Raw genomic sequence first — 24,607 nt, 5'->3', positions numbered from 1 at the left:
AGAAAATGTTTTAATGTATCTATTCATTTTATTTCGGTTCGTTAACCAGTGCCGTTGATGATTGAAACAACGTTAACTCAAGCCATTATGTCACAAGATAATGATGAAATAAAAGTCAAAACATGGTTTAACAACCATGCTAAATAGTTGTGAGCAATGCGAGCTCGGACGGCGGCAGTCAAAGTTTAAAAGTCGCGCCTTTTGTGAAAGAGCGCCATCTGTAAAATGCAGGGGAAACCTCTTTGCTTATAGCGCCACGAAAACACAATGGCAAGAAAAGAAAGCAAAAAACAAAGCGCATGGGCTCCAAGATGGCAGGCGTGCAAGGTAGAAACACGCCACATGCTCGCCTTCTCGGAGGTCATGCAAAGCGCAACCGCACTGATGGTGTGTTGTGCTCCCGCAACATTTGTGCACCGCTATGGGACGCTGCGTTTTTGTTGTCGAGTTTGTCGAAGTGAACTTAGTTGTACACCTGCTGCGCAGGGCACGCTTGGCTAGTATCGCTATATACATGGCTGGTTTTAATGAAAATAGACAACCACTTGTTCACAGCACAAAGGCACAAGGAAACCTGCATGGATTTCTTAGAAAGAAAAGCTTCTTTGTTGCTGAAAAATTCATCCTGGTCCACAGTTCGAACCCAGGACCAATGCCTCTCTGGGGCGGTTGCTCTACAAATTGAGCTAACCAGGAAGATAGCGATTAGTAGCGCGAGGGCGACACAAGAAGGAATTCTAGGATTTCTTTCCTTGCAGATTTCCTTCATGCTTCCCTTTTAGTACTAATTTTCTTAACAAGACTCCTCGCCCTCCTTAGTACACTTTGTACACTTCTTTCAGCAGTTTGATCACTGGCATGACTCTACGGTTGCCACATGGAAAGCTGTTGTTGGAATGTGCGTCGTATCCTTTTTTTTTCTTTACATTCATCAGCACTTTTCACTTGCAGACAAGGCTGGTACGTAGGGACTTCTAGTGAAACGGGCTTTTTCGCCACCAAGATGTAGCTCAAAGCTTCAGTGCTGAGACATGGCATTGTTTTCAGGTAGAAACAGGTGGAGAACCATAAGCTTTTTTTGGAAAATTAGATGCGGTGCCGGCACTACAACTGGTAATGTTTAACTCTCCGCAAGCGGGCATGATAACCATGACCCCCTTCTCAACCGACTCCACCCGCACTAAGGTCCTGAAAATTAGTACAAACGGCATGGGCAGGCACATTGAAGCGCATTTGTGTGAGAAAAAGAAGGGCTGTTTTGCTAGGACTTCTATTGCCACGTGCTCACAATCATCCAAAGATCCGTTCAAAAATACGAGAAATCCAAGCAATTGTGTCTTCCAAGTGGAACTTTGACAATTTTCTTCTTCTTTTTTTCAAATTTTATTTAGTGTTCCTTCAAAATATACTTTTGTGTAAAACTGTATGAACACCAAGGTATAAATAAATTGCTACTCACATCATTGCGGAGTGGAGGACTGAAAGCAAGCAGACAACAGTGGTAAACCATCTGCACTAACGCATTGACGTCAGTACACTGGCCTATGTGTTTCATCACTGTATTTTTTAAAGTAGTTATGCGTCACACACAGTCCACTCATGGTGTAAAATGCAGACACTGTTTTTCTTCCAGGCCCTGCAGTACTTGCGCAAGGTATGCAACCACCCAAAGCTGGTTCTGAGCCCCCAGCACCCTGAGTACAATCGCATCATGGCTGGCCTCCAGCAGTCAGAGTCCTCCCTCTCCGACATCAACCATGCTGCCAAGCTGCGTTCACTCAGGTCAGGCCATTCGGAGGGCATTCTATCAGATTGCCAATATACTAGTTGTGATTTTAGAACTTGGGCTATTCACACTGTGATAATTAAGTCGGTAAAATGAGCACAATAATCTGCAGAGAAAATATCCCTTTCCTGCCCAAGAAAAATATAAAAAAAAAGAATGCAAATATGCTAAAAAGTTATTACTATTCACTTTATTTCATTGAATTTTTCAAAAGTTAAACTAAAAATATCTGAGTAGTTGGCTGATGAAACAGACCCGCACACATGTGTGGACTGGGCCCTACAAACGATCTAGCAGATTTAGGTATAACTCTAATAAGTGGCTGCATCGGATCGCTCAGGAATTCCGTACATCACCTAAGCGGAAAACCATCGAAAAGTGCAAATAATCTTTCACAAGATCAATCTACAGAGAAGTCTCCTGGAGTGAAAAAGTTATCTGGGTCACAGACAAATGACTTTAGTCACCTGACCACTGCCATCACTGTACAGCTTGACATCTGCACATCACTCCAGGTCACACTTCGTCATCAAAAGAGCAAGTGATACAATGTTCCCCTAAAGTGGCAAACAATTCTCTCAAATATTTCATGCGCAGTGCTGAAAGCGTACTTTTTGTTTTCTACTAGCTGTTCATAGTGTACTCGCTGCAGATATGAAAATTTCCATATCTGGACCTGAGACTCACAGGTCAGCAGCAATTTTAAAAATCGTTGCAATAATTTCAGATTTTTCTGCAACAAAAAGAACGTCGGATCACTAGCAGCTCTGGGCTGGTAAAGCTCTGTAACCAAATGTTTTTAGGGTTGAAGCTTCTTATGGCGTGGTTTGTGCGTTTCTCGTAGTACGTAACCACCAGTGGCACGTACCCGAAATAGCGGTCTTTACAATGTCGCTGGATGGGGGCACTTGTATATGATAATACATAATGAAAAGATGTGAGATGGCTGTGCTTGGAGTTTTCTCTAGGCATATGGACGGACGAACGGACTGACACACGCACGGACGGACAGACAGAGGGGCACACGGACGGATGGACAGACAGAGGGATGGCCGCAAAAAGAGATGGACGGACAGACAGATGAATGAACAAACGGACGGATGCACCAAAGATCACACAGATAGGCGGACGCAAGAACGAATGGGCAGACAGACTGACGAACGCTGCGCCCCACCAATCATCATTCACTCTGTGGATATGCTGTGATTTTTTTTTTTCTTCCAAACGGCAGTACCTGTACTTTAGCTGGCTGGAAATGGCAAGTGGCCACTTGACCATGTTTCCTTGGAGGCAGACTGCTCAACAACTCCTCCTCGTCAGTGCAGTTTTCATCATTCACTTCGCTCAAACTATGAATTTGAATCTGTGTCAATTTGTCTTCGTTGTAGCTACGTCATTGTTACTCAAAAAATAAAGAGCCTAAATGTTTTATTTTTTCGAGAAAATTCTTACATGTTAAAATGAAAAAATTACTGTCACGATGAGTCACGAGTACTGGGGGATTTATTGAACGACCGGGTAGCTAGCTCTAGGACGATGCGTCAGTCGTGGCTGGCTCTCGAGCAGAGAAGAAAGCACGCGATCATCTTTTTCCTCCAGATTGAGAGCCGCTCTTGCTGTCGACCCACTACGTGCTGGTGACATTATCCCCCCTTCCGAAAAGAAAAATAAAACAAGTCCCAAAAAGAGGAAAGAAAAGTACATAGCATCAACGCGATGCTACTACAAAGGCACGTGAAAAAGAAATTTGAAATTCGGATAATGTGAAAGTAAAAATTGAAGAGCGTGCCAATATAAGAAATGTCAATGAACGAGAAAGCAAGTTCACACAAATAAACAAAAAACACAAAGAATGCTGTACGGTTAAGGAAAAGTTACGAGCAACGCGCAATAAATGGTTTCATGCGCAACACATGAACGACGTCCGGCCTCAGCCGTGTCCTGCTCCGTGCATGGGGTGTTGAGTCCGGAACCACTTCGTAGTTCACGTCACTGACGCGGCGTAACACTTTATATGGGCCAAAGTACCGGCTCAGCAACTTTTCGCTAAGGCCACGGCGGCGGACGGGCGTCCACACCCAAACTTGATCTCCGGGGCTGTAAAACACTTCTCTGTGGCGGGTATTATAGCGTCGTGCGTCTGCCTGCTGTTGCTGGCCGATGTGCAGTCGCGCGAGCTGCCGGGCTTTCTCAGCACGCTCTGCGAATTCTTCGGCGTCAGTTGCCAACTCGTTTTCGTCTTGACACGGTAGCATAGAGTCTAGCATGGTCTGCACTTCGCGGCCGTAGAGAAGCCGAAATGGCGTGAATCGCGTGGTCTCTTGCACGGCGGTATTATACGCGAAGGTCACGTAAGGTAAGATCCGGTCTCATGTTTTGTGCTGTACGTCGATGTACATTGAGATCATGTCTGCGAGGGTCTTATTCAGTCGCTCGGTAAGTCCGTTGGTTTGCGGGTGGTACGCAGTTGTTCTTCGGTGTCTGGTGTTGCTCAGTTTGAAAACTTCGTCCGTAAGCTGCGCCGTGAATGCCGTCCCTCTGTCCGTTATTACACTGGAAGGAGCACCGTGTCGTAACACGATGTGGCGCATGAAAAATTGTGCACGTCAGAAGCCGTGGCTCGTGGGATCGCCTGGGTTTCAGCGTAGCGTGTCAAATAGTCGGTCGCGACGATCACCCATTTGTTGCTGTCCGCAGACAGGGGAAATGGCCCGAGAATGTCCATGCCGACTTGGTCGAATGGCGTGCAAGGTGCTTCAATGGGCTGAAGCAAACCAGCTGGCTTAACAGATGGTTGCTTTCGGCGCTGACATTCCCGACAGCTCTTCACGTACTTCTTGACGCTTGCCGAAAGTCCTGGCCAATAGTACCTCTCACTCACTCTGGCAAGTGTTCGTGAGTAGCCCAGATGACCGGATGTGGGTTCGTCATGGCAAGCGAAGAGGACGTCGTCTCGCATGTCTCGAGGAACCACCAGGAGGTAGGCACGGTTGTTCGAACGAGCGTTCTTCTTGTACAGCACACCATCTCGAAGGCAGAACGACGGCAACAAGTGGAATAAATGACGTGGTATGATTGTGCCCTGGACCTCTAAATGATCGATGATCGGACGAATCTCTGCGTCATCCCGCTGCCGTTTACTCAAGTCTGATGAGCTAATGGCGCCCAGGAAGCCTTCGTCTTCCTCTGCTTCCTGACTGACGACATGAAGGGGCGCGCGTGACAGTGTGTCAGCGTCTTCATGCTTACGGCCGGACTTATGGACGATGGTGACGTCAAATTCCTGCAGCCGCAAGCTCCACCGTGCTAGCCGTCCTGAAGGGTCGCGCAGGCTTGCCAACCAGCAGAGGGCGTGGTGGTCCGTCACTATCTTGAAGGGACGACCATAAAGGTACGGGCGGAACTTGGTGATTGCCCACACGACTGCGAGGCACTCTTTCTCCGTAGTGGAATGATTCGCCTCAGCACGCGATAGAGAGCGGCTGGCGTAGGCTATCGCTCTTTCGATGTCTTCTTGACGCTGAACGAGCACTGCACCGAGCCCAATGTTACTAGCGTCGGTATGGACCTCCGTGTCAGCATCATCGTCGAAATGAGCGAGAACGGGCGCTGATTGCATGCGCTGTCGCAGCTCATCAAAAGCTGCTTGTTGCTCGTTTTCCCAGACAAACGGTGTGTCGTCCCTTGTGAGACGAGTCAGAGGTTCTGCTATCTGTGAAAAGCCATGAATGAATCGGCGATAGTAGGCGCACAAACCAAGGAAGCGCCGGACGGCTTTCTTATCGACAGGAGCTGGTAATTCGGCAACAGCGGCAAGCTTGTCCGGATCGGGACGGATTCCTTCGGCGCTAACTACATGTCCAAGAAACTTTAGTTCTTTATAGCCGAAGTGGCACTTCTGTGGCTTTAGTGTTAGGTCCGCCGATCGGATAGCCTCCAGCACGCTGCGCAGGCGCTGAAGGTGCTGCTCGAACGTGGCAGAGAAGACCACCACATCGTCAAGGTAGACAAGACAAGTCTGCCACTTCAGCCCTGTGAGGACAGTGTCCATCATTCGCTGGAAAGTCGCCGGCGCTGAACAGAAGCCGAAAGGGAGTACTCGAAATTGGTATAGGCCGTCTGGAGTCACGAAGGCTGTCTTTTCGCGGTCTCGCTGATCTACCTCGATTTGCCAGTACTCGCTTTTGAGATCGAGAGAAGTGAAATAATGGGCACGACGAAGTCTATCTAGCGAATCGTGGATACGCGGTAGCGGGTACACATCCTTTTGGGTCACGTTGTTAAGCTTTCGGTAATCGACGCAGAAGCGTAGCGACCCGTCCTTCTTTTTGACAAGCACGACTGGAGATGACCACGGGCTGTTGGATGGTTCGATAACGCCATCGTGAAGCATCTCGCGAACTTGCGTACGTATCGCTTCACGTTCTTTACCCGACACGCGGTAGGGGTGCTGGTGTATTGGGCGTGCGTCCTCGTACGTGATGATCCTGTGTTGAGTGATGGACGTCTGGCGGATCTTCGAGCAACTTGCGAAGCAAGACCTGTACTCAAACAAGAGCGCTCGCAGCGCAGTCTGGTTATCGGTGGACAGATCAGGATTGATGTCAATGTTGCTCATTGATGTGTCTGCGTTATCCACTACTTCTGACGTGAGACAGTTGGTTACGTTTGCTACTTCGTGGGCAAACGCTATCGAAGTGCCACGGAAAAGGTGTCGATGCTCGTTGCTAAAGTTGGTAACGAGCAATTCAGATCGGCCGTCACGAACGTGTATAACACTTCTCGCTACACATATGCCTTGCTGCAGGAGGTGTTCTAAATTTGTCTCGGCCACCACATCGCCATCGCTCAAACCACAGCATGTTACGTCGACTATAACATTGGCTCGGGGAGGAAGCGTCACGCTCTGTTCAGAAATACGGAGTACATCGACACGCATTCCGTCATCCTGCACGTTGATTGCTCGCTGGGCTGAGAACGTGACGCAGCGCTCTTGCAGATCAATGATAGCTCCATTTTCCTGTAGAAAATCAACTCCCAGAATGACGTCACGGGAGCATTCACGTAGAACAAGGCAGCTTGCTACGAATGTGTACCCTTGAATCTGTACTCTAGTTGTGCAGGCACCCAGTGGAGTAACGACATGGCCACCAGCTGTCCGAATCTGCGAGTTATGCCATGGTGTGATTACTTTCTTCAGCTGCGTTGTCAGTTTCCCGCTCAGTATGGAATAGTCTGCGCCGGTGTCCACTAACGCATTAACTACACAACCATCAATTGTTACTGCTATGTCGAGTGAAAGCCGGCTATCCTTTGCAGCAGCAGGTGATGTCGGACCAGTTTCTGTACAGTTCTGCGTCAATGGGAGGTCTTCAGCGCTTCGACGTTCAGCGACCCCGCCCCCAGAGGTCGCTTCGGCTAGTTTTCCCGGCGGGGGCTGGGAGATCGTGCGGTAGAATACCGCTGGGGCGTTGATGAAAATCGCCTCGGAGATGGCGAGCGCGACTGGCGCCCGGCAGTTGGTGGTGCATGCTGCTGGGAGAGGTAGTTTTGGATGTCGCGTGGTCTCTGACCGTAACGGGGTGGCGGCGAGTACGCAGAGAAGCCGCGAAGCCCAAGACGGCGATATGGGCACTGGCGGTACAAGTGATCAGCTTCTCCGCAGTGAAAGCACAGAGGCCGGCGATCAGGTGTGCGCCAAACATCAGACTTTCGAGGAAACGTGCGCCGATCGTCGATGTACTGAACTGGTTGCACTGAACGATGGGCGACAGAAGCACCAGGGACAAAGGGCAGGGGCGGTGGCGTGTACGTGCCTTCGTAGTACGGTATGTGCTGCGCTGACTGTAGTGAAACAGCAGGAACAGGATGGACGAATAATGGCGGCGTTGCAGCAGGGCGTTTCAAGGCTTCCGCGTAGGTTGTCTCACGGCGGTATTCAGCAGGAGCTGGCACAGCTGTATCATGAGGCAAGGTGTCCCGGAGGGCCTGGTGTAGCTCATCCTTGATCACAGTTGCAATAGAGTTGACTGTAGGATGAGGTGTTACACCAGCCTTTTGTAACTCTTCACGTACTATATCACGGATGAGTTCACGTAGACAGTCGTTGTTGGTTCTAGTGGCGGCGAAAATGTCGGCAGTAGACATGCCACTGACTTGCCTGTCGTATTGGTTGGATTGCTGCTGCAGCATTTTTTCCATTGTCACGGCCTCGGACAAGAACTCCGCGACCGTCTTCGGAGGACTTCGCACGAGGCCGGCAAAAAGCTGGTCCTTGACACCGCGCATCAAGTGACGCAACTTCTTGTCCTCCGTCATTCTTGAATCGGCCCGTCGGAAGAGGCGCGTCATGTCTTCGACGTACGCGGTCACAGTTTCGTTTGGCGACTGGACGCGGGCAAGAATAGCTCGTTCAGCTCTTTCTTGGCGGTCAGTGCTGGCATATGTCTGCAGAAGTCTACGAGAGAATTCGGGCCACGTCGTCAGCTGCTCCTCCCGATTTTGATACCACGTGCGAGCCACGTCTTCGAGATAGAAGTAGACACGACCCAGTTTCGCCGCGTCGTCCCACTGATTCAAGTTGGCTACGCGCTCGAAGTCCGCCAACCAGTCCTCAACGTCTTCGCGCTCCGTACCATGGAACGTCGGCGGTGCCCGTGGGCTTTCCAACGTATAGCGGTTCGGTGACGTGCTTCCTGTGCCGGTTGCCAAGGTTTGTACCGAAGTGCTGGTCATGTTTGTTGACGTGGTGGGAGCAGTATCGTTGACTTCCGGAGGCAATCCCCTGATTCGGCGGCTGGTCCGATGCACGGGAGTGTTGACTGGCACTGGACTCGTATTACGGCTTCCTGGGGGGGTCTGCAGCATCCGTGAGGCTACCCAGCACCTTCCACCAGTTTGTCACGATGAGTCACGAGTACTGGGGGATTTATTGAACGACCGGGTAGCTAGCTCTAGGACGATGCGTCAGTCGTGGCTGGCTCTCGAGCAGAGAAGAAAGCACGCGATCATCTTTTTCCTCCAGATTGAGAGCCGCTCTTGCTGTCGACCCACTACGTGCTGGTGGCAATACAGTTGAACCTCTCTACAACAAACACCGCTTCAATAAAATTTTTGCTACAGCAAAAAATTCTTGGTTTCCCATCAGCAGTCCATAGGAGCCAATGCATAAGTACTCTTGCCACAACGAACACTTTTTTCTCTGCCATTCCATTTCAACGAAATTCGAAGATGCAATTCCAGGCTCATATATTTAACGCCGTGCTGTAAGCACAATTTTGAACATTTTGATGCATTTTCAAAACATGAAAATACAGTGGACTCCTCTTAAATGGAACTCCAAGGGGCAAGAAAATTTGTTCCATTTACGAAAAGTTTCATTTGAGCAAACCCCACAAAATGAATGAAATATGACTTTATTTCAAAATCACCAACTGTGGCTGACCGGACAAAAACTTGTTGAAGTACACAATACTACCGTAATTACTCGATTCTAACGCGCACCTTTTTTTCGGTTAAGCTAGTTCATAAATCGCATGCGCGTTAGAATCGAGTACAAAAAAAAAATAGATACGGTCATTTTATTGCCATCGGCATTTCCAAAATGGCTGCCCTCTACGTGCGTCGGCATGGCGCGTCGACAATTTCTGCCTTTGTGTTTCCCATGTGCGGCACTTCGTACGTGTTCTTGTAGTACATTAGCATCGACGGCGTGGAAGGACCGACTCTAAAAACTGGACGAGTGCACCATGATGCCGCTTTTAAAAGAGAAGTCATCGCGTGTGCCGAAACGAACGGAAATCAGGCCGCATCGCGGTCGTTCGGAGTTTCCGAAATGTGCGTGCGGGACTGGCAGAAATAAAAGCAGAAGATTATCGACAGCAAAGATAAAGGCTTCAGTGGACCACAGCAAGATCGGTTTCCGCAAATTGAAGAGCTGCTCGGCGAGTATGTGATTGAGCAGTGAGTGGCACAGCGGCCCGTGATGACGGAACTGCTTCAAGTGCAGGCTATGCTGTTAGCCTTAGAAAAAGGGCTAATGCGGAGCTAGTTTAAAGCGAGCAGGTGCTGGATAACTAACTTCATGAAGAGAAAAGGCTTTTCCCTCCGAAGGCGAACGGGCATATGCGAAAAGTTTCCGGAGGAGTACGATGAAAAGCTTCAGAGTTTTCAGACATTCGTCCTAAACTTGCGGCACAACAAGGGCTACCTGCTTGGGCAAATCGGGAATGCTGATCAGACACCTCTTTACTTCAACATGCCTGGCACCACGATCATCGAGAAGAAGGAGGCGAAGCAAGTTCGCGTGATGACATCGAGCCACGGTAAAACTAGAGTGACAGCAATGCTCTGTTGCACGTCAGATAGGCACAAGCTTCGCCTGTACCTCATATTTAAACGGAAGATGCTCCCGAAAGTAGTCGATTTTTCTAGTGGTGTTATCGTGCGGGCCAACGAGAAAAATGGGTGTGCGTGTGAGTAAATACGGTGCTATAGTTGATTAGAAAGAAGAGTGTTTCTTATATTGGTGACTCAGAAAAAAGGAGGTGATAACAATTTGCTTGGCCTTGTTCAAGCACTTTCTCACATAGTAGGAGCCCATTGCTTAAAGACTGGGCGGGAACTCTTTGCCACCATCGTATTCAGAGTAGCGCTGCAACAAGATGACAGCATCTCTTGCTGCACTGTCAGCCACAGAAATGGGCTCAGGATCACACACCATCTCATCACCACTTCAGCACAGGCCCTCATCTTGAACTTCAGCTATAGGTTCCTCAAGGCCGTGTCCTCAAGTTCATGACAAAACATCGATTGCAGCTCAACGTGCGTGGATATGTACAATCGCTGGATTGGCTTGGCTAGGCTGCTTTGGCATTTGTTATACGATTCTAGACTGTTCCGCTGTTCATGGATCTTGCCTATTTTAGTTTTAATAATGAATGTAAGCTTAGAAAAATGTTCCGATTGCCCGAAACTTTTTATAATAAATATATAAAAGACCAACAAAATGTGCCTAGATAGTTTTGTTTATGTGGCTTTTGCGTTTAACCGAGTTTCGTTTAATGGGAGTCCACTGTACGGCGATGAAATTTAAAACATGCATTATCACCACCGAAAATCACCGCTGTTTACTAACCATGTGGGCTGCCATTGCTCGATGGCGATGAGATTGCCCTGCTTTTTTTCACTGGCTTGCTTCTTCAAAAAAGAGCTAAATGTGAAGCTGAAACTCAGTTGCTCTATTTATATAGTTTCTTGCACGCAGCTGCTGGATGCAATCGCGGAACGATGCCTTTTCCGATTGGCAACCCTGCTGGTTCTTTTCATACTTGGCCAGTGTGGTCACTGGTCAAAGCGGCTGTTTATCTGCGTTTTAAACAAAATCAAGCAGCCGCGATTGATAGATGATGACTGTTGTATAGGGCAGGAGCATGGCAGGCCAGTAGAGAGGGCGAGGGATCGGCAATTCTTTTCTGGGGACTAACCTCCTGTACAGACGCTTGCCGTTTACGGCAAATTGCTGCAAAGCTGCCTTTGATACGGCAGAATTGGCAGATTTTGTTCCTGGCCAAGCAATTTCGTAAAGTTGCTAAGTGTCCAAATTGGCCGCAGCGGAAACAGGGTCCCAATAGAGGCTTGAACGAAGGCTGACCCGCTTGTTGTTCGCAAACCCCGGGCAGGCTCGCTGACGAGCCAGTGGGGCCGTGTTGAGGCCAGAATGTGCAGGGTGTCTACCAACCGGGAAAACCTGGAAAAGCTAGGGAATTTAGACCCTTTTGGAAAAGTCAGGGAAAAGTCGAGGACTTTCTAAAAAACTTGGCCAGGTCATGGAAACTGGCGGCAGTCTGTGCGATCATCACAGAAATAAGCATTACTATTGATCAAAGCTTAAAAAGTTGCAACTTCGACTGCAACTTCTAATCATGAATCTTGATATTTTGAATGAATAATAATAAACTGAACTCAACAGCTAGTAGAGACCTGAAATAAAACAGAAAGGCAGTGCATAAATGTTAGTTCTTGGTGTAAATGTCAAAGTATACAAATATTAAAAGAACTCAGTTTACTGACGTTTCGCCTCTTGATACGGGAGCCTTGTTTACAATAAAAGCCATAGGAAAGACACAGCCTATTTATGTACGCCTAAGTATGTGATGTAAGCTCTGAGAGTATGTAGCGACGAGAGAAGGAGAGACGTGAGATGACGTCGAAGGCGGCCGATGGGGCTGTGCCGATCTCGCCACTTTATTGCAGGCCTGAAGCGGAGCCACGTCGGCTACCAGCGTCCAAACCGCCAGGCCAGAAGCTCGTTCTAATTCTCGCGCAGCTCGAGCTCGCGGCAGCTGCGCGAGAGGCGCGGCGCGGTGATCAAGTAATGATGATGGTGATCATGTGCTACAGGGCTTTCCCCTAGCGCTTTGCGCGATTTGAAGTGTATATAACAAAGAAAGGGAAAGAGACTATATACATGAACGACAATCCGCAAGGTGTCCATTTGGGAAGTCCAGTTTGTCAACGTGTAGTGACCATCGGGAACCAGTGGGTCTCTGGTGGGCGACACTGGGAGTTGCGCAGTGGACGAAGAAGGTAGGAAGGGCTGGGATTCGAGTGGTAGGGGCCAGCTTGGGAGGAGGGGGTGGCATGAGGGGGGTAGCCTGGGTAGGCCTGTGACACGGGCGGGGCGCCACCATATGGAGGCTGTGGTTGTGCGGGCTGTGGAGGGGGGCCCTGAGGCATGCCCTGTTGGGGAGGGCCGGGTTGCGGTGGTCTCTGTGCCCCGGTGAGGGCAGCGCCTGGCGGAAAGGGCTGCCCATGTGGCATGCTCTGGCCGACCGATGCCTGAGGAAATGTAGCCTGACCGTAGGGCCCCTGAGGTGGCTGGCCGGGCATCCCAGGAGTTGGGGTGGGGCCAGGCCTGGCTGTCGGCATTGGTGCACCTGCATATCCACCAGGAACTACCGGTTGCTGCTGTGCAGGAGGCAGTGGCTGCTGCTGCTGCTGTTGTGGTGGAGGATGTCCTTGAGGTGCGTAAGGCTGTTGAGGTCCTGGTTGACCCATGTATCCGACTCCGGTCTGTCCAGTGTGCTGAGGGTAGTGATGCTGCTGCATTTGGTGCTGTTGCATTGCGTGAAGTTGCTGCTGAGTGGCGGCGGCCGCATCTAGGCTCGAGAAGCTGTCAGGAGTGCCTACCCGGCCGTTTTCACCTTTGGGTTTTATCTGTGCATTGGGCTCGTCACCTCCCGCCTGCTTTGAAGCGAGCGGGTCAAACTCCTTCGGCGCTACAGCATTTGTGGCCTTCTGTGGGGCACTTCCCGCGCTGTCCTCTGGCTCCGAGTTGTTGGAGACAAAGTGAAGGGGCTCGAATCTGTCCAGCAGGCGGTTTACAACATTCCTAATTTCCTGCAGCTCCTTCCTGAGATGCTTAATTTCATCCGGTTCCAATGGAGCTGGTTGTTGGTTCACGAATATTGTTAGCTTCAGTATCCGGCTGCACTGGATCGCAAAAGACAAATCCGAGCTGTCGAAAATAGTGCTCAGGTCACCATCTTCGTCCTTGTACTTCACCGTGACCTCGTCGTTAGAGGAAAGCTCGCCTCGGAACACTCGCTGCATCATCTGAATCAGCTCATCGTAGGTAATGTCTTCGTTGTGGATCGGAATGCGGCGTATGTCGTCGCCCAACTGCGCCTTGATGATCAGTTTGCCGCTCAAATTCAACTGAGCAAACGTGCTCGTTTCCTCATTCGCGGTAGACTGTTGTGCTCCCAATATTGGACTGCATTCTTTGGGGAAACTGTCCAATTGATTGAGGAGAGCCACCGAGTTCTCCGGGGTCAAGTTCTTGTCGTCGCCTGGTTTTTGAAAGGAGTCTTCGCGTGGCGAAGGCATAGAGACACCGTCAGAGACCAGACTGTCGAGGTGTATATCGGAGCTGCTTGTGAGCGTCTCGGCGTAGGATGCCGTAGAAATTATCTCCTCACCTTCAGAGAGAGGCTCCGGTACGTGTTCCGCACGCTGCGACGCAGGGGAAACCTGGAAGTCGCGGGTGAACGGAAGCGGGCGGTAGGTGAGGCCGTTGCGGGCGAGCACCGCAGTGCAGAGGGCATCGTAAGGCTGCGGGCTGGTGCTTGAAGTGGCAGCGAGATGACGCAACTCTGCCGGAAGCGCGTCTTGAAGAATGGCGTGCATCAGCGGCTGGTCCGTGACGCCATTCACCGCAAGAACGGCGTCGAGTTGCATAAACCATACCTTTGGGTAGGTCGATTGGAACGGCGGCACTGGCGGGCAGAGTTGCGGGAACATGGCAGCGGGCCGTTCGGCGAAGGGCGTGTTCTCCGGGTCACCAATGTAGCGACGAGAGAAGGAGAGACGTGAGATGACGTCGAAGGCGGCCGATGGGGCCGTGCCGATCTCGCCACTTTATTGCAGGCCTGAAGCGGAGCCACGTCGGCTACCAGCGTCCAAACTGCCAGGCCAGAAGCTCGTTCTAATTCTCGCGCAGCTCGAGCTCGCGGCAGCTGCGCGAGAGGCGCGGCGCGGTGATCAAGTAATGATGATGGTGATCATGCGCTACAAGTACATTGTCAAAAGCGTGCTATCACTCATGTTGAGCCGATGTGCAGTCATCTGTATGTACAGGGATTCGAGTTGCAGGCATGATGCAACCTTTTCTTTGGCTAGAACACGTGCGCTTGACCAGTCAATTCAGTGGCCTGTATTTTTTAGCGAGGGCATTCAAGGCCATGCGTGGTTTCATGACGTCATATTCATGTCGTTTAACACTTTATTTTGAAATCACTGGTCTCGCCGATGTTTTGGTTGTCACAAATGTGGCAGCCTATGGCGTAAACAAGACCGGGAAAATTTCCACTCAGCAACTTCCCTTTCATGTTGACTAAAGCATTCCTTAGCTTCCATGTTGGTACATGCATGCTTTTGATACCTGTTGCTTCTACATATCGTACAGCATATCTGACATTCGAACCACAACATTACTCACTAGTTGGTAAATTTGTGCATGTTTGTCTTGGTCACGATTTTGACCTGGCTCGGGTTAAGCCAGAACTGCCATCAGCAGAGGCTTGCTGGGGGCTATGTCATGCCTTTAATATTAGCGGTATAGTGAAACCCCTTTATGAGAGACACTCATGTAAGAGCCAAATGGGTATAGGAAACACCAGTATGCCTACAGTAAAATACGGGGGATAGGAAAATGCATACAAAGTCCCCTGCTTGTAAGAGACATTTCATATAGAAGACGAGAATCGCTGCCCGAAGCATGCCTCTTACAAAGGGATTAAACTGTACTACTGTCGACTTCCGTTACTACGAAGTTCAACGAAACCACAAAAGGCTTCTAACTAAATGAACTTCTAATTCTGCAAAATGCACAAAAAGCTGCACACTTATTGCTTCAAACCTGACAGTACTCTAAGAAAATTGTCTGTCATCTTCTTTTGCCGAACCTGGCTGCAGCTAGCGTGTTTTCCAAGCACTACACATGTCTTGGGCTTCTTCAGCATTGTTCTCTTCAACGAAACATAAAATGCAGCGCAAGAGCAAGACCCGCAGCAACATCGGTAGTGCTCGGTGGTGGTTCGTCCACTAGCCGAACGATCTGCACAATTTTTCTGTTCATTAGTGGACCATATGTACCGACGTTGCTCATTGCAGTAACAAATTTTTCATAACAAGAATGGCTCCAAAGCTACCATTGTCGAGTTCACCTGTTTGCACTTGATGAAATTAGACAGTGAGTTAGGCATAACGCCGTACTTTCGTGCAATGTCTTGCTTGGTGGTGCCTTCTTGGTCAACTTCTTTCAAGACTTTTGACTTTCGTCGTCAGCTCAAGCTTTCGGTAAGGGCCACGAGCTGCCATTATCAAGTGTCGCCACCACAACACTCACAATTAGCTGTGTAAACACGTGCGGAATCAAGCCACACTGCTTTGGCGGGCTGGTCGGCTCATCATGCCATGCTTTAACAGTGCAACTAAGTGCAGATGAAGTGGAACATGCAAACACACACACAGCACTGTTTGTGAGTTTGAGTCTTCTCTTCCACCAGTGTCCAGTCGCGCTGTTCCAACTTCTTCAACCCAGCATGCAGCTGTAGCACTCGACACAATACAGTGAAAGACCTAGTTAGCCGATGCGATCAATGCGATGCCCTGGCGTTGGCTGAATAAGATGGCGACCTCATAAACCATGGCGCTGCGAGCAGTGGCGATGGCGATAAGAGCACGGTCCATGGAGGAAGGCTGTCCTGGTGGTCTTGGCACTAGAGAAATTGCCAATTTCATAGAAAAATTACGGTCGCCTAGAGGCTCTTGACTGAAAAACTTCTAATTAACCATTACGAGATTTTAACTTCAAATTACAGAGCATTTTTTCTATAGGCCATCTTGCTAAATTTATGAGACCACTTGCTGACTTTTAATTAACCAAAAATTCCAATTATGTGACTTTAAATTACCGGGAATGGAGTGTACTATTATTATTATTATTATTGCTGAAGCAACGGCAAGCATCCTTAGCTACACACTTATTGCTGGTAGCTCGCGTTTCAAAAGTAGCAATGTGTAACTTCAGGTAAAGTTCTCATTTCTTTTTGTTGGGATGGTGTTTTAAATCTGTGATTATTTTTTAGTGTCGCATCCATAGAAAAGCACGTAAACGAAGGTAACATGCTGGCATCCGTGATTCATCAATGAGTTGAGGAAGCTGTTGCGACCTGACAGATTCCTTCTTGCCATTACATATTCAGACGTTAGCGCTTTAAACGCTACCCCCAGCTTTTCTTGAAGGCATGAGGACTTTGGTTGCTCTCCAAGCATCAGAGCCCAGTGAAATGAAAACACCAGCATGCATCTGCTCGATGTAAAAAAAAAGTGCATTACAGCTTTGTTCTTGCGTCATTCTCATTAGTTGTCAAAATACACGGTTTCGGACAGTATAAGTACACCATTATAGAGTGGATATGATTAAATCTAATCCACATCCTGAATAGTAAAATCACTTCAGTAAATACAATATTCCAGGTTGATCTCATTCAATCTAATCCACATCCTCAGTGGTCTGGGCATTTACTGCTGTGGCGGAATCGGTCGCGGGCTCCCGCGTTTTTTTTTTACACAGATGGCATGAAATGACAGCACCTCTAAATGGTCTGACCACATGTACATCTTGCAGCCTGTTTGGCTTATTGATGCGGCGCTGCGACCCCATCGCTCTTTCTAGTACATTCTACCGCCACAGTGGTCTAGTAGCTAAGACACTCGGCTGCTGCGGCTGCATTTTCAATGTTGGCGAAGATGCTGTAGATCCATGTGCTCAGATTTGGGTGCTCATTAGAGAACTCTAAGTGGTCGAAATTTCTAGAGTCCTCCACTCTGGTGTCTCTCATAATCATATGGTGGTTTTGGGACGTTAAACTCTGTGTATTGATTGATGCGGCCCTGCATCTTCTCCCAGTGAAGGGAGAAGGGAGCGCAGCTTCGCATAGCAACGTGTACTTGCTCTCTCTATAAGGAAAGGGCGCAGCACAGCGTCAAAAAGCCATGCGCTGAGAAGCTATACGCATGTGTGGTCAGGCTTCAAGTTTCCTCTTTGGCTGCGTTGCACTATCACGGGCTCCCTCAAACTTTCAGTTGCGACTAATTTCAACTCGTGCATTCTTATGCTTCTTCCAAACATTAAACAGCCAACTAGCTCACTTCGTGTCTCGGAGGTTTTATTTTGGCCAGATATACATATTTTTTTCATCTTTATTGCACATGCTGAGAACATTTTCAGTGCATGTGGTAAATAGTATATTTGCTTATTTTATATGAGCACCTGATTTGTTTTCCCACTCGAGGGTTTGTTTCTAGTGCACAGAGTTTTCCAAGCAGACGTGATGGTCATTGAATTTGCTTTAAGTCATCACGGAAAACCTGAAAAAGTCAGGGAATTCGAAAAAATCAAATTGATAGACACCCTGAATACAGCATAAGCCACTGCTTCATAATAACACGCCTCCATCTCAGCATTGTTGAATATGTCGAGTGGATCGGGGGAGTATGTGAACGTGACAGTCAAGCATCCTGGTGTACAAGTGATCTCATGTTTTATTAGCAGCCGTTAATATAGGTACGTGCTATGCTGTAGAACATTACAAGAGATAGCCATCTACTGTTACTGCTGTGCAGTAGATCCTCCCCCATGGTAAACAAGGACATGCGCATGCAGTAAAACTCTTGAGCTGAAGGAGAACAATGTTCACAGGTCTTTTCAGCCTGCGGATCTTCCTGAAGAACTGCGAGATGCGTGGCATAGCAGCACCACCCCGAAGCTCCTCTGTAGTGGAGGTGCTTCGGTTAGGTGATGCAGTTCATTAGTTTTGGGTCAGCCCCCGGTCGCCTCAGTTCATCTGCAGGTCTTTAAGGTGTAATCATCTTGGTTGGGGCCACCATGGTAGTTGCAGGTGGGCTGGCCATGTGATCTCCAGGACATCCTGTCGTTGGCACCTGGTGCTTCCGGTTGCGTTGAAGTACCCCTGTCGGAGTCTCCACCACAAAATAGCGCGGGCATCGGGCTATTTTGTGGTGCGGGCATCGGGCTCTGGTTGTCTTGGTCTCATTGAGTGAATGGGACCAAAGGAGGCCAAGCCGGATCAAGCAGTTGTGACATTTTCAGCAGTTAGGTCGGCAGGCGCCTACTCATGAGCAGCTGAGCAGGACTTACTTTATATCGTCTGAAGTGTCTCAGTATGTGACAAGTGCCAGGTACGGGTCATCCGCTTTCCGCATAAGGTCCTTGACCGCCTTCATCATTCGTTCCACCTCCCTGTTTTACTGCGAAAAATGGGGGCTCCTAGTGGTGTGGCAGTAGCCATAGGACTCTGCAAAGGTGGAGAATTTTTTCGCAGCAAGTGGCGAACCATTGTCACTGCACACCAGTTTCGGAATCTCATGTCATGCGAAAACACTCTTGATGGCTTAGTGACAGCAGGTGCTGCGGTCGAACGCAGGCTAATGATTTCTGGGAAGCGGGACCGGTAATCAACCCAAAAGACGTATTCTTGGCCATTCGGGTGAAAAAAATCGAAGCCGACCTCATGCCAGGGCAGAGTTGGGGTTCTGGCATGGGATGGGATGAGAAGGCACAACAGCCAGCGATGGCAACCAACAGCAACATCGTTGTTGTGTGACAAGGAAGGACAAGTACATATCTGTAAAACAGATTCGTCTCACACCACCGAGTCCACGCCGGCAGTTGCGAGCGACTCTAAACAAACAAACGCTGCGAGCTATTGAAGGCCCTGCCCTAATGCCACCATGCTGCTTCGCTTTTTTTCCTTTTTTTTTTTGTCTTCTCTTTCCTTTCTCGCTTGCGTTCGACATGCTTTAGAAAGAAGCAGTGAGCCCAGGAGCATGCAGCATTGCTTTTCACATTTTTTTTTCTTTAATTCATCAGTTGACGTGCGGTGAGGCACAAAATGCAACACTTCTGGCACCATCTAGTAACCCGTCGTGCCAAGTCTCGATGCTCTCCTCAGCTTTTAGAATGGCTTGGACCTGCTGCTGGCACTCTGCTGCAATGGCAGTAGATACCAACTCAATTACACTAACTTATCATCTTGTCTCGGCATAGTTAGTTTCAAAGGAACTTATCAATGCAAATGTAAAGATTATTCTGCATGGAACGTGTCATCCAGACGACGAACTTTTGATCGTTGTAACCAATATGCGGTGGATAATGTATCGTTGTATATGGGTTTTAGGACTTATTGCACAAGATGACCCATCGCTGCATTTATATTTGGTGTCGCTATAAATGGATGGCACTGTGCCACTTTACGCATCAGGAAACACTAGCAAACACCTGCGAATGAAATGCTAATAAGGTATCAAAAAGGGTTCTATTTGCAGTGAAATAATAGTTGGCACAGGCACAACGGCACTCGAACGTGCCAACCTGTGCTGCTCCGTATGCTTTGCACGAGGACAGAAGCCCAGCCTGCACAAAAATTTGTGTAACTTTCTCACGCGTGAGTAAGCAGGGCATGTGGTACATGTTTTTCAAAATCTTATTATTACTTTCAAATGCATATATTACTGAAAAAACATGTATAACATGGAAGACCATTGACTTAGAAATGGGAGGGAGCCGCATGTGCTCCAATGCCATTTTTGGTGGGTGATTACTTGCCCCGTGGTGACAAACTTCATCAACTGCCGAATCAGATGTATTCCTGTAAACATTCACGTGAGTAGTATGTAGTTATAAGACCAAAAGAGAAGCACATATGATCACTGAGCACCTTTATATACCCGCACGTTTGTGCATGTCAGGCCATAAAGAGACATAGGCATTATCCCAGTTGATCAGTTCATGCACATGCTCGCCAATGGCGTTCGTTGTTGGCGTTCTTTGATGAGTTAGAATAACTTCCTTGAAACCCGATTATACGACTTTCAGGGGACGGTCGTACTATCGAAAAACCAAGAATATAAGCAGTGACTCTCAGCTTTGCCCAAAATATGGGCACAGACTGCCTGAATAAGCCCACAACACGACCTCGTGCCTCTGCTAGGAAGGTAGATTAAATTATTCTTGCCAGCTGCAGCTAATGGCAGCGTTACTTGTTGAAGGAGGTGCGAATGTATCTTTATGCTCAACCTTAATAAAAAATGAATCCAGCATGCATCTTTCTACCAATGAATATAGTAGTCTGAAAATTTCCAGCGCGTGAAAACGAAACCAAAACTGCATTGCGGATAGTATCCCAATAAGAAGAGCCAGACACAGTGTCATTGTTATCACAAAATGGCGACCACCATGATGGCAACGATCCATGAGTTTCTTAGACTCTCTTCTTGCGCAACTGAGCTGCATGCGTTGTATTTTGTTGCCTTGTGAAGTTCAACTAATGATGTCCAACTGTTATTATGAACTTTGACATCAAATTAAAGTAATTTTGCCCAATGAAAACAGCTGTGCAAGCTCATGAATGCGAGTTGGACTAAGGCAAAAAATCAGCTGTATGTTTGAAAGTTTGAAAGTTTATTGAAATTGATTGGTTACAAATGGTGGTTACAATGGGGTTTACTACTGATACAGAGGGAGGTCCCAAAGTCAAGAGACTGTACAGGGGACCTCCCATAAGAGCTGAGTAAACAAAAGTACTTTAACGCAACAAAGATGTGTACACAAAATAAACACTCAAAAAGAAGCAATTAACACTGAAACATCGTGGATTATTTAAAAATTACAAAAGAAAGCAGAGATGATGAAATGATGAAATGACTATGCTGAATGCAGATAATTCCGAAGGTTGATTTTGAATGCGTGGAAATTGGAGATATTTTTAACATGGCATGGTAATGAGTTCCATAGTTGTGTGGCTGAAAAGTTAGTAGTGAATTTACCATAATTAGTTCTGGGTTTCGGTAATAAGAAGCTATTGCTGGATGCGAAACGTGTTGACAAAGAGTAAGGATACTGGCTTTTGATGATTATAGGGAACGGGAGCTTTCCGCTGATGGATTTGTGGATTAGTATTGCGAGGGAATATTTATGTAGTTTTCCCACCGACAGGATACCGTTAGAGGTGAGCAAAGGCAATGCTTCTGATGTGTAGGTGCTATGTGTCATGATGCGAATAGCCTGATTTTGAGTGTGTTGCAATGGAGATAAATGGACTGGATACGTGTTTCCCCATGATGATATGCAATAATTAATATATGTATGAATGAAAGCGTAATAAAGGGATATTAGTGTGTTCATATGGAAAAAATTGCGAACTTTAATTAATATCCTAATGCCATAAGCTGTCTTCTTTGTTAACGATGAAACATGCTCATCAAATTTTAGGTGCTTATCTAATGTGACTCCGAGAAACATGACACTGTCAGTAGGATAAAGTGTGTTTGAAGCGAAAGTTAAAGATGGTGAACCTGAATAAATCCTATGCTTAGAAGAAAAGATGACGAACTGAGATTTTGTAGCATTTATCTGTAGTTTATTTTGCCGGCACCAGGTAACTATGCTGTCCGCGTCGTGGTTAAGCTTGTAGATTAATGAATCAAGGTGGTTAACTGAGCAGAAAATAGTAGTGTCGTCAGCGTAAAGAATACAGTCAGATGATTTTAGGCATTGTGAAAGATCATTGATGTATATTAAAAATAAGAGAGGTCCTAATATTGATCCCTGCGGTACCCCAATGTTACTTGTTTTAGGGTGTGAGTAAGTGTTAGATATAGACACAATATATTCTCTATCTTTTAAGTAGTTACGTAGTAATTTCAGTGGCGGGCCTGCTATTCCAATAGACTCTAATTTAGCAAATAGTATATTGTGAACAAGTGAATCGAATGCTTTAGACAAATCAATAAAGAGCGCCCCCGTCAAATTACCTGCATCAATTGCCTGCCGGATTTTATCTGTCAAGTAAATTAATGCTAAATCAGTTGAGTATCCCTCCCTAAATCCAAATTGATTAGTTGATAAGACATGAAATTTTGAAAAATAGGAAGACAAGCGTGTTACTATTAGTTTTTCAACAACTTTGCTAAAGAATGAGAGTATAGCTATAGGTCGATAATTAGATGTGAGACGCTTATCTCCCTTCTTGAAAACAGGAATTATTTTGGCTTTCTTCAAGGAGCTTGGAAAAATTCCCGTGGTAAAAATAAGGTTTACTATGTGACAAAATGTTTCAGATATTAAACTTGCTATGAGTTTTATGAGAGAGGGCCGGAAATTATCAATACCGGGCCCGGTATTTTTTAGACTAGAAATGATAGTGACTGTTTCTTCAGGTGTCACGGGGTGAAGGAAAAAGCTGTGAGGCATGTGTGGGTAAGGCTGGGTCAGAGGATCGTCTTCCCGTTGCTTGTCTGTACAGAAGAAGTTAATAAAAGAGTTAGCAATGTCTAAGGGATTATCGAGAAGTAGGTCTCCCGATTTTATCATTGTTATTTCGCTATGCTGGTTGGATCTACCCAAAAACGAGTTTAAAATTTCCCACTGTTTTTTTACATCATTACCGGCACACTTAATTTTATTTTCATAGTACTGTGTTTTGGCATGTTTGAGTAGTTTTCCTAAACGATTAGAATATTTTTTATACCTATCATGAAGCGCAGTATTGAACGGTTGTTTTTTTGTTTTTCTGTAAAGGTTATCTTTTTTCTTCAGGCAATCAAGCAAACTGCTAGATAGCCATGGGTTACGAGGAGCTGAGAACGGTTTTTTACAGTTCATTATTTCGGTAGAATCTGCAAGGGCATTGGAAATTATCTTTGAAAATGTATCGTAGGCAGTTTCAGGGTTATCGCACGCGATGACTGGGTTCCAGTCTGTAGCAGATATTAACTCAAAGAACTTTGTTGAATTGAGCTTCTTTCTGGTTAGGCCTGTGACAATAGCGCAAGGAGTGTAATTTAAACGCACAAATATTGGATAGTGATCGGTAACAGAGGCTTCGACAACGGCGCAGTCAGGGTTAGTAAGGAGATTTGATAAAACGTGGTCAATAAGTGTACCTTGTTTATTTGCGGGACATCGAGTTGGAAGCGTAACTAGGTTTTCATACCCAAAGCCATTTAGGCAGTTAACGTATTCATTGAACAGTGTGTTGGATGGATCTAGGAGGTTAATATTGATATCGCCCATGATAATGACATTTTTCTGCTCCAGTGATAATTTGTGCAACAAATTACCAAGGGCCGAGCAATAAGCACTTCCACATGATGACGGTGAACGATAGATGCAACCAACTATAAGGTTTTTTTTGTCCTGTGAAAAAAATGAATCGTGAAATTCAACCCAAACAGATTCGCAGTTAGCCACTTTGAGTGTCAAATCAAGTCGTCTATGAAAACGCAGTTCCGAGGACACGAAAATAGCCGCACCACCATGATTACTATTATCGCGGTGACAGTATTCAGCAGAGTATGAGGGGAAGGTATACAAGTGATTATGAGATGCGGGAAGCCACGTTTCGCTAATACAAATCACAGAAAACCTGTGACTAGTTGATGATAAGAAAGTTGTGATACCATCCATGTTTTTTTGCAGACTGCGTGCATTAAAATGAATTAGTGAACGGCAGGGCAAGGAAAAATAGGTCTGAAGTTCGTGAGGTCAAATGTACGAAGCCATTTCACGTAACTGAAAGATTGACTACTAGACTGATTGCAAAATGTTAGGCAATATTGCATAAATCAGAATCGGAAGCAATGCGAATTACCCGACTGTCGGGAGACTTCCGCACCTTAATCTGGCAATTTTCCGTCCAGATGAACTGCCATCCTTTTTCTTTCTTTAAGGCAAGTGCCCTAGAGAACAAGCGCTTATTGTCTGGTGATAGGTGCTCATTCACAAATATTGCCTGTGCGTTCTCTCCTGAATACCCTATACTTCGAGTGTTCAGCCGCGCCCTTCTGGCTTTCTTCATGAACTCGTTCTTTTTTTCACGAGAGCAAAACCGCACAATTATATTCCTTTGACCGGACTTTGCAGGTACACGATGTACCGTGTCGACATCGCTAGCCGAGACCTTACAGTTGATTTTGTCGCCAATGGCAGTCAGGATTGCGGAACAATCCTCTCCTTGGGTAGAGGGCACCCCTTTTATTTCCAAGTTATTTAACCTTGAGTACTGCTCGAGGTTGGCGACTTTACATTGAAGGGCCTCATTTTCTGCTTTTAGAGCACGATTTGCGGCAGTCAGCTCGAGCTGCTGGGAGCGTGTCGACTCGACCACCTCGTTCGAGAGTTTTAAACTGTCATCCATACGACCAACTTCAGCTCTCAATTCACCGACGTCTAAG

At 47.1% G+C, this 24,607-nt stretch overlaps 2 protein-coding genes across 10 annotated transcripts in view; one reads left to right on the top strand and one right to left on the bottom strand.

Annotated features, from left to right (window-relative positions):
* Positions 1-24,607, top strand: part of Hel89B (histone acetyltransferase 1) — a 913,881-nt gene that overhangs the window by 795,781 nt on the left and 93,493 nt on the right. For 6 of the 9 annotated variants that reach the window (XM_037419311.2, XM_075883340.1, XM_075883342.1 and 3 more), the window contains one exon: positions 1,616-1,782. In XM_037419311.2, coding sequence (XP_037275208.2) covers positions 1,616-1,782 — 167 coding nt within the window. Of the gene's footprint in view, positions 1-1,615; positions 1,783-24,607 lie in introns of those variants that run through there. The other 3 variants (XR_012888773.1, XM_075883341.1, XR_012888774.1) reach the window with 2 other exon arrangements.
* LOC142784952 (uncharacterized) lies at positions 12,266-15,008 on the bottom strand. The gene has a single exon (XM_075883346.1). The coding sequence runs from the start codon at positions 14,087-14,089 to the stop codon at positions 12,299-12,301; it is 1,791 nt and encodes a 596-aa protein (XP_075739461.1). The 5' UTR covers positions 14,090-15,008; the 3' UTR covers positions 12,266-12,298.

Source organism: Rhipicephalus microplus, unplaced genomic scaffold (assembly GCF_043290135.1).
Source record: "Rhipicephalus microplus isolate Deutch F79 unplaced genomic scaffold, USDA_Rmic scaffold_16, whole genome shotgun sequence".
Taxonomy (NCBI): Eukaryota; Metazoa; Arthropoda; class Arachnida; order Ixodida; family Ixodidae; genus Rhipicephalus; species Rhipicephalus microplus.
This window is presented reverse-complemented; position numbering and strand designations above follow the sequence as displayed.

Bases quoted from the DNA above. Each gene is read 5' to 3' on its own strand.
- LOC142784952 (XM_075883346.1), bottom strand. From the start codon at position 14,089: ATGTTCCCGCAACTCTGCCCGCCAGTGCCGCCGTTCCAATCGACCTAC.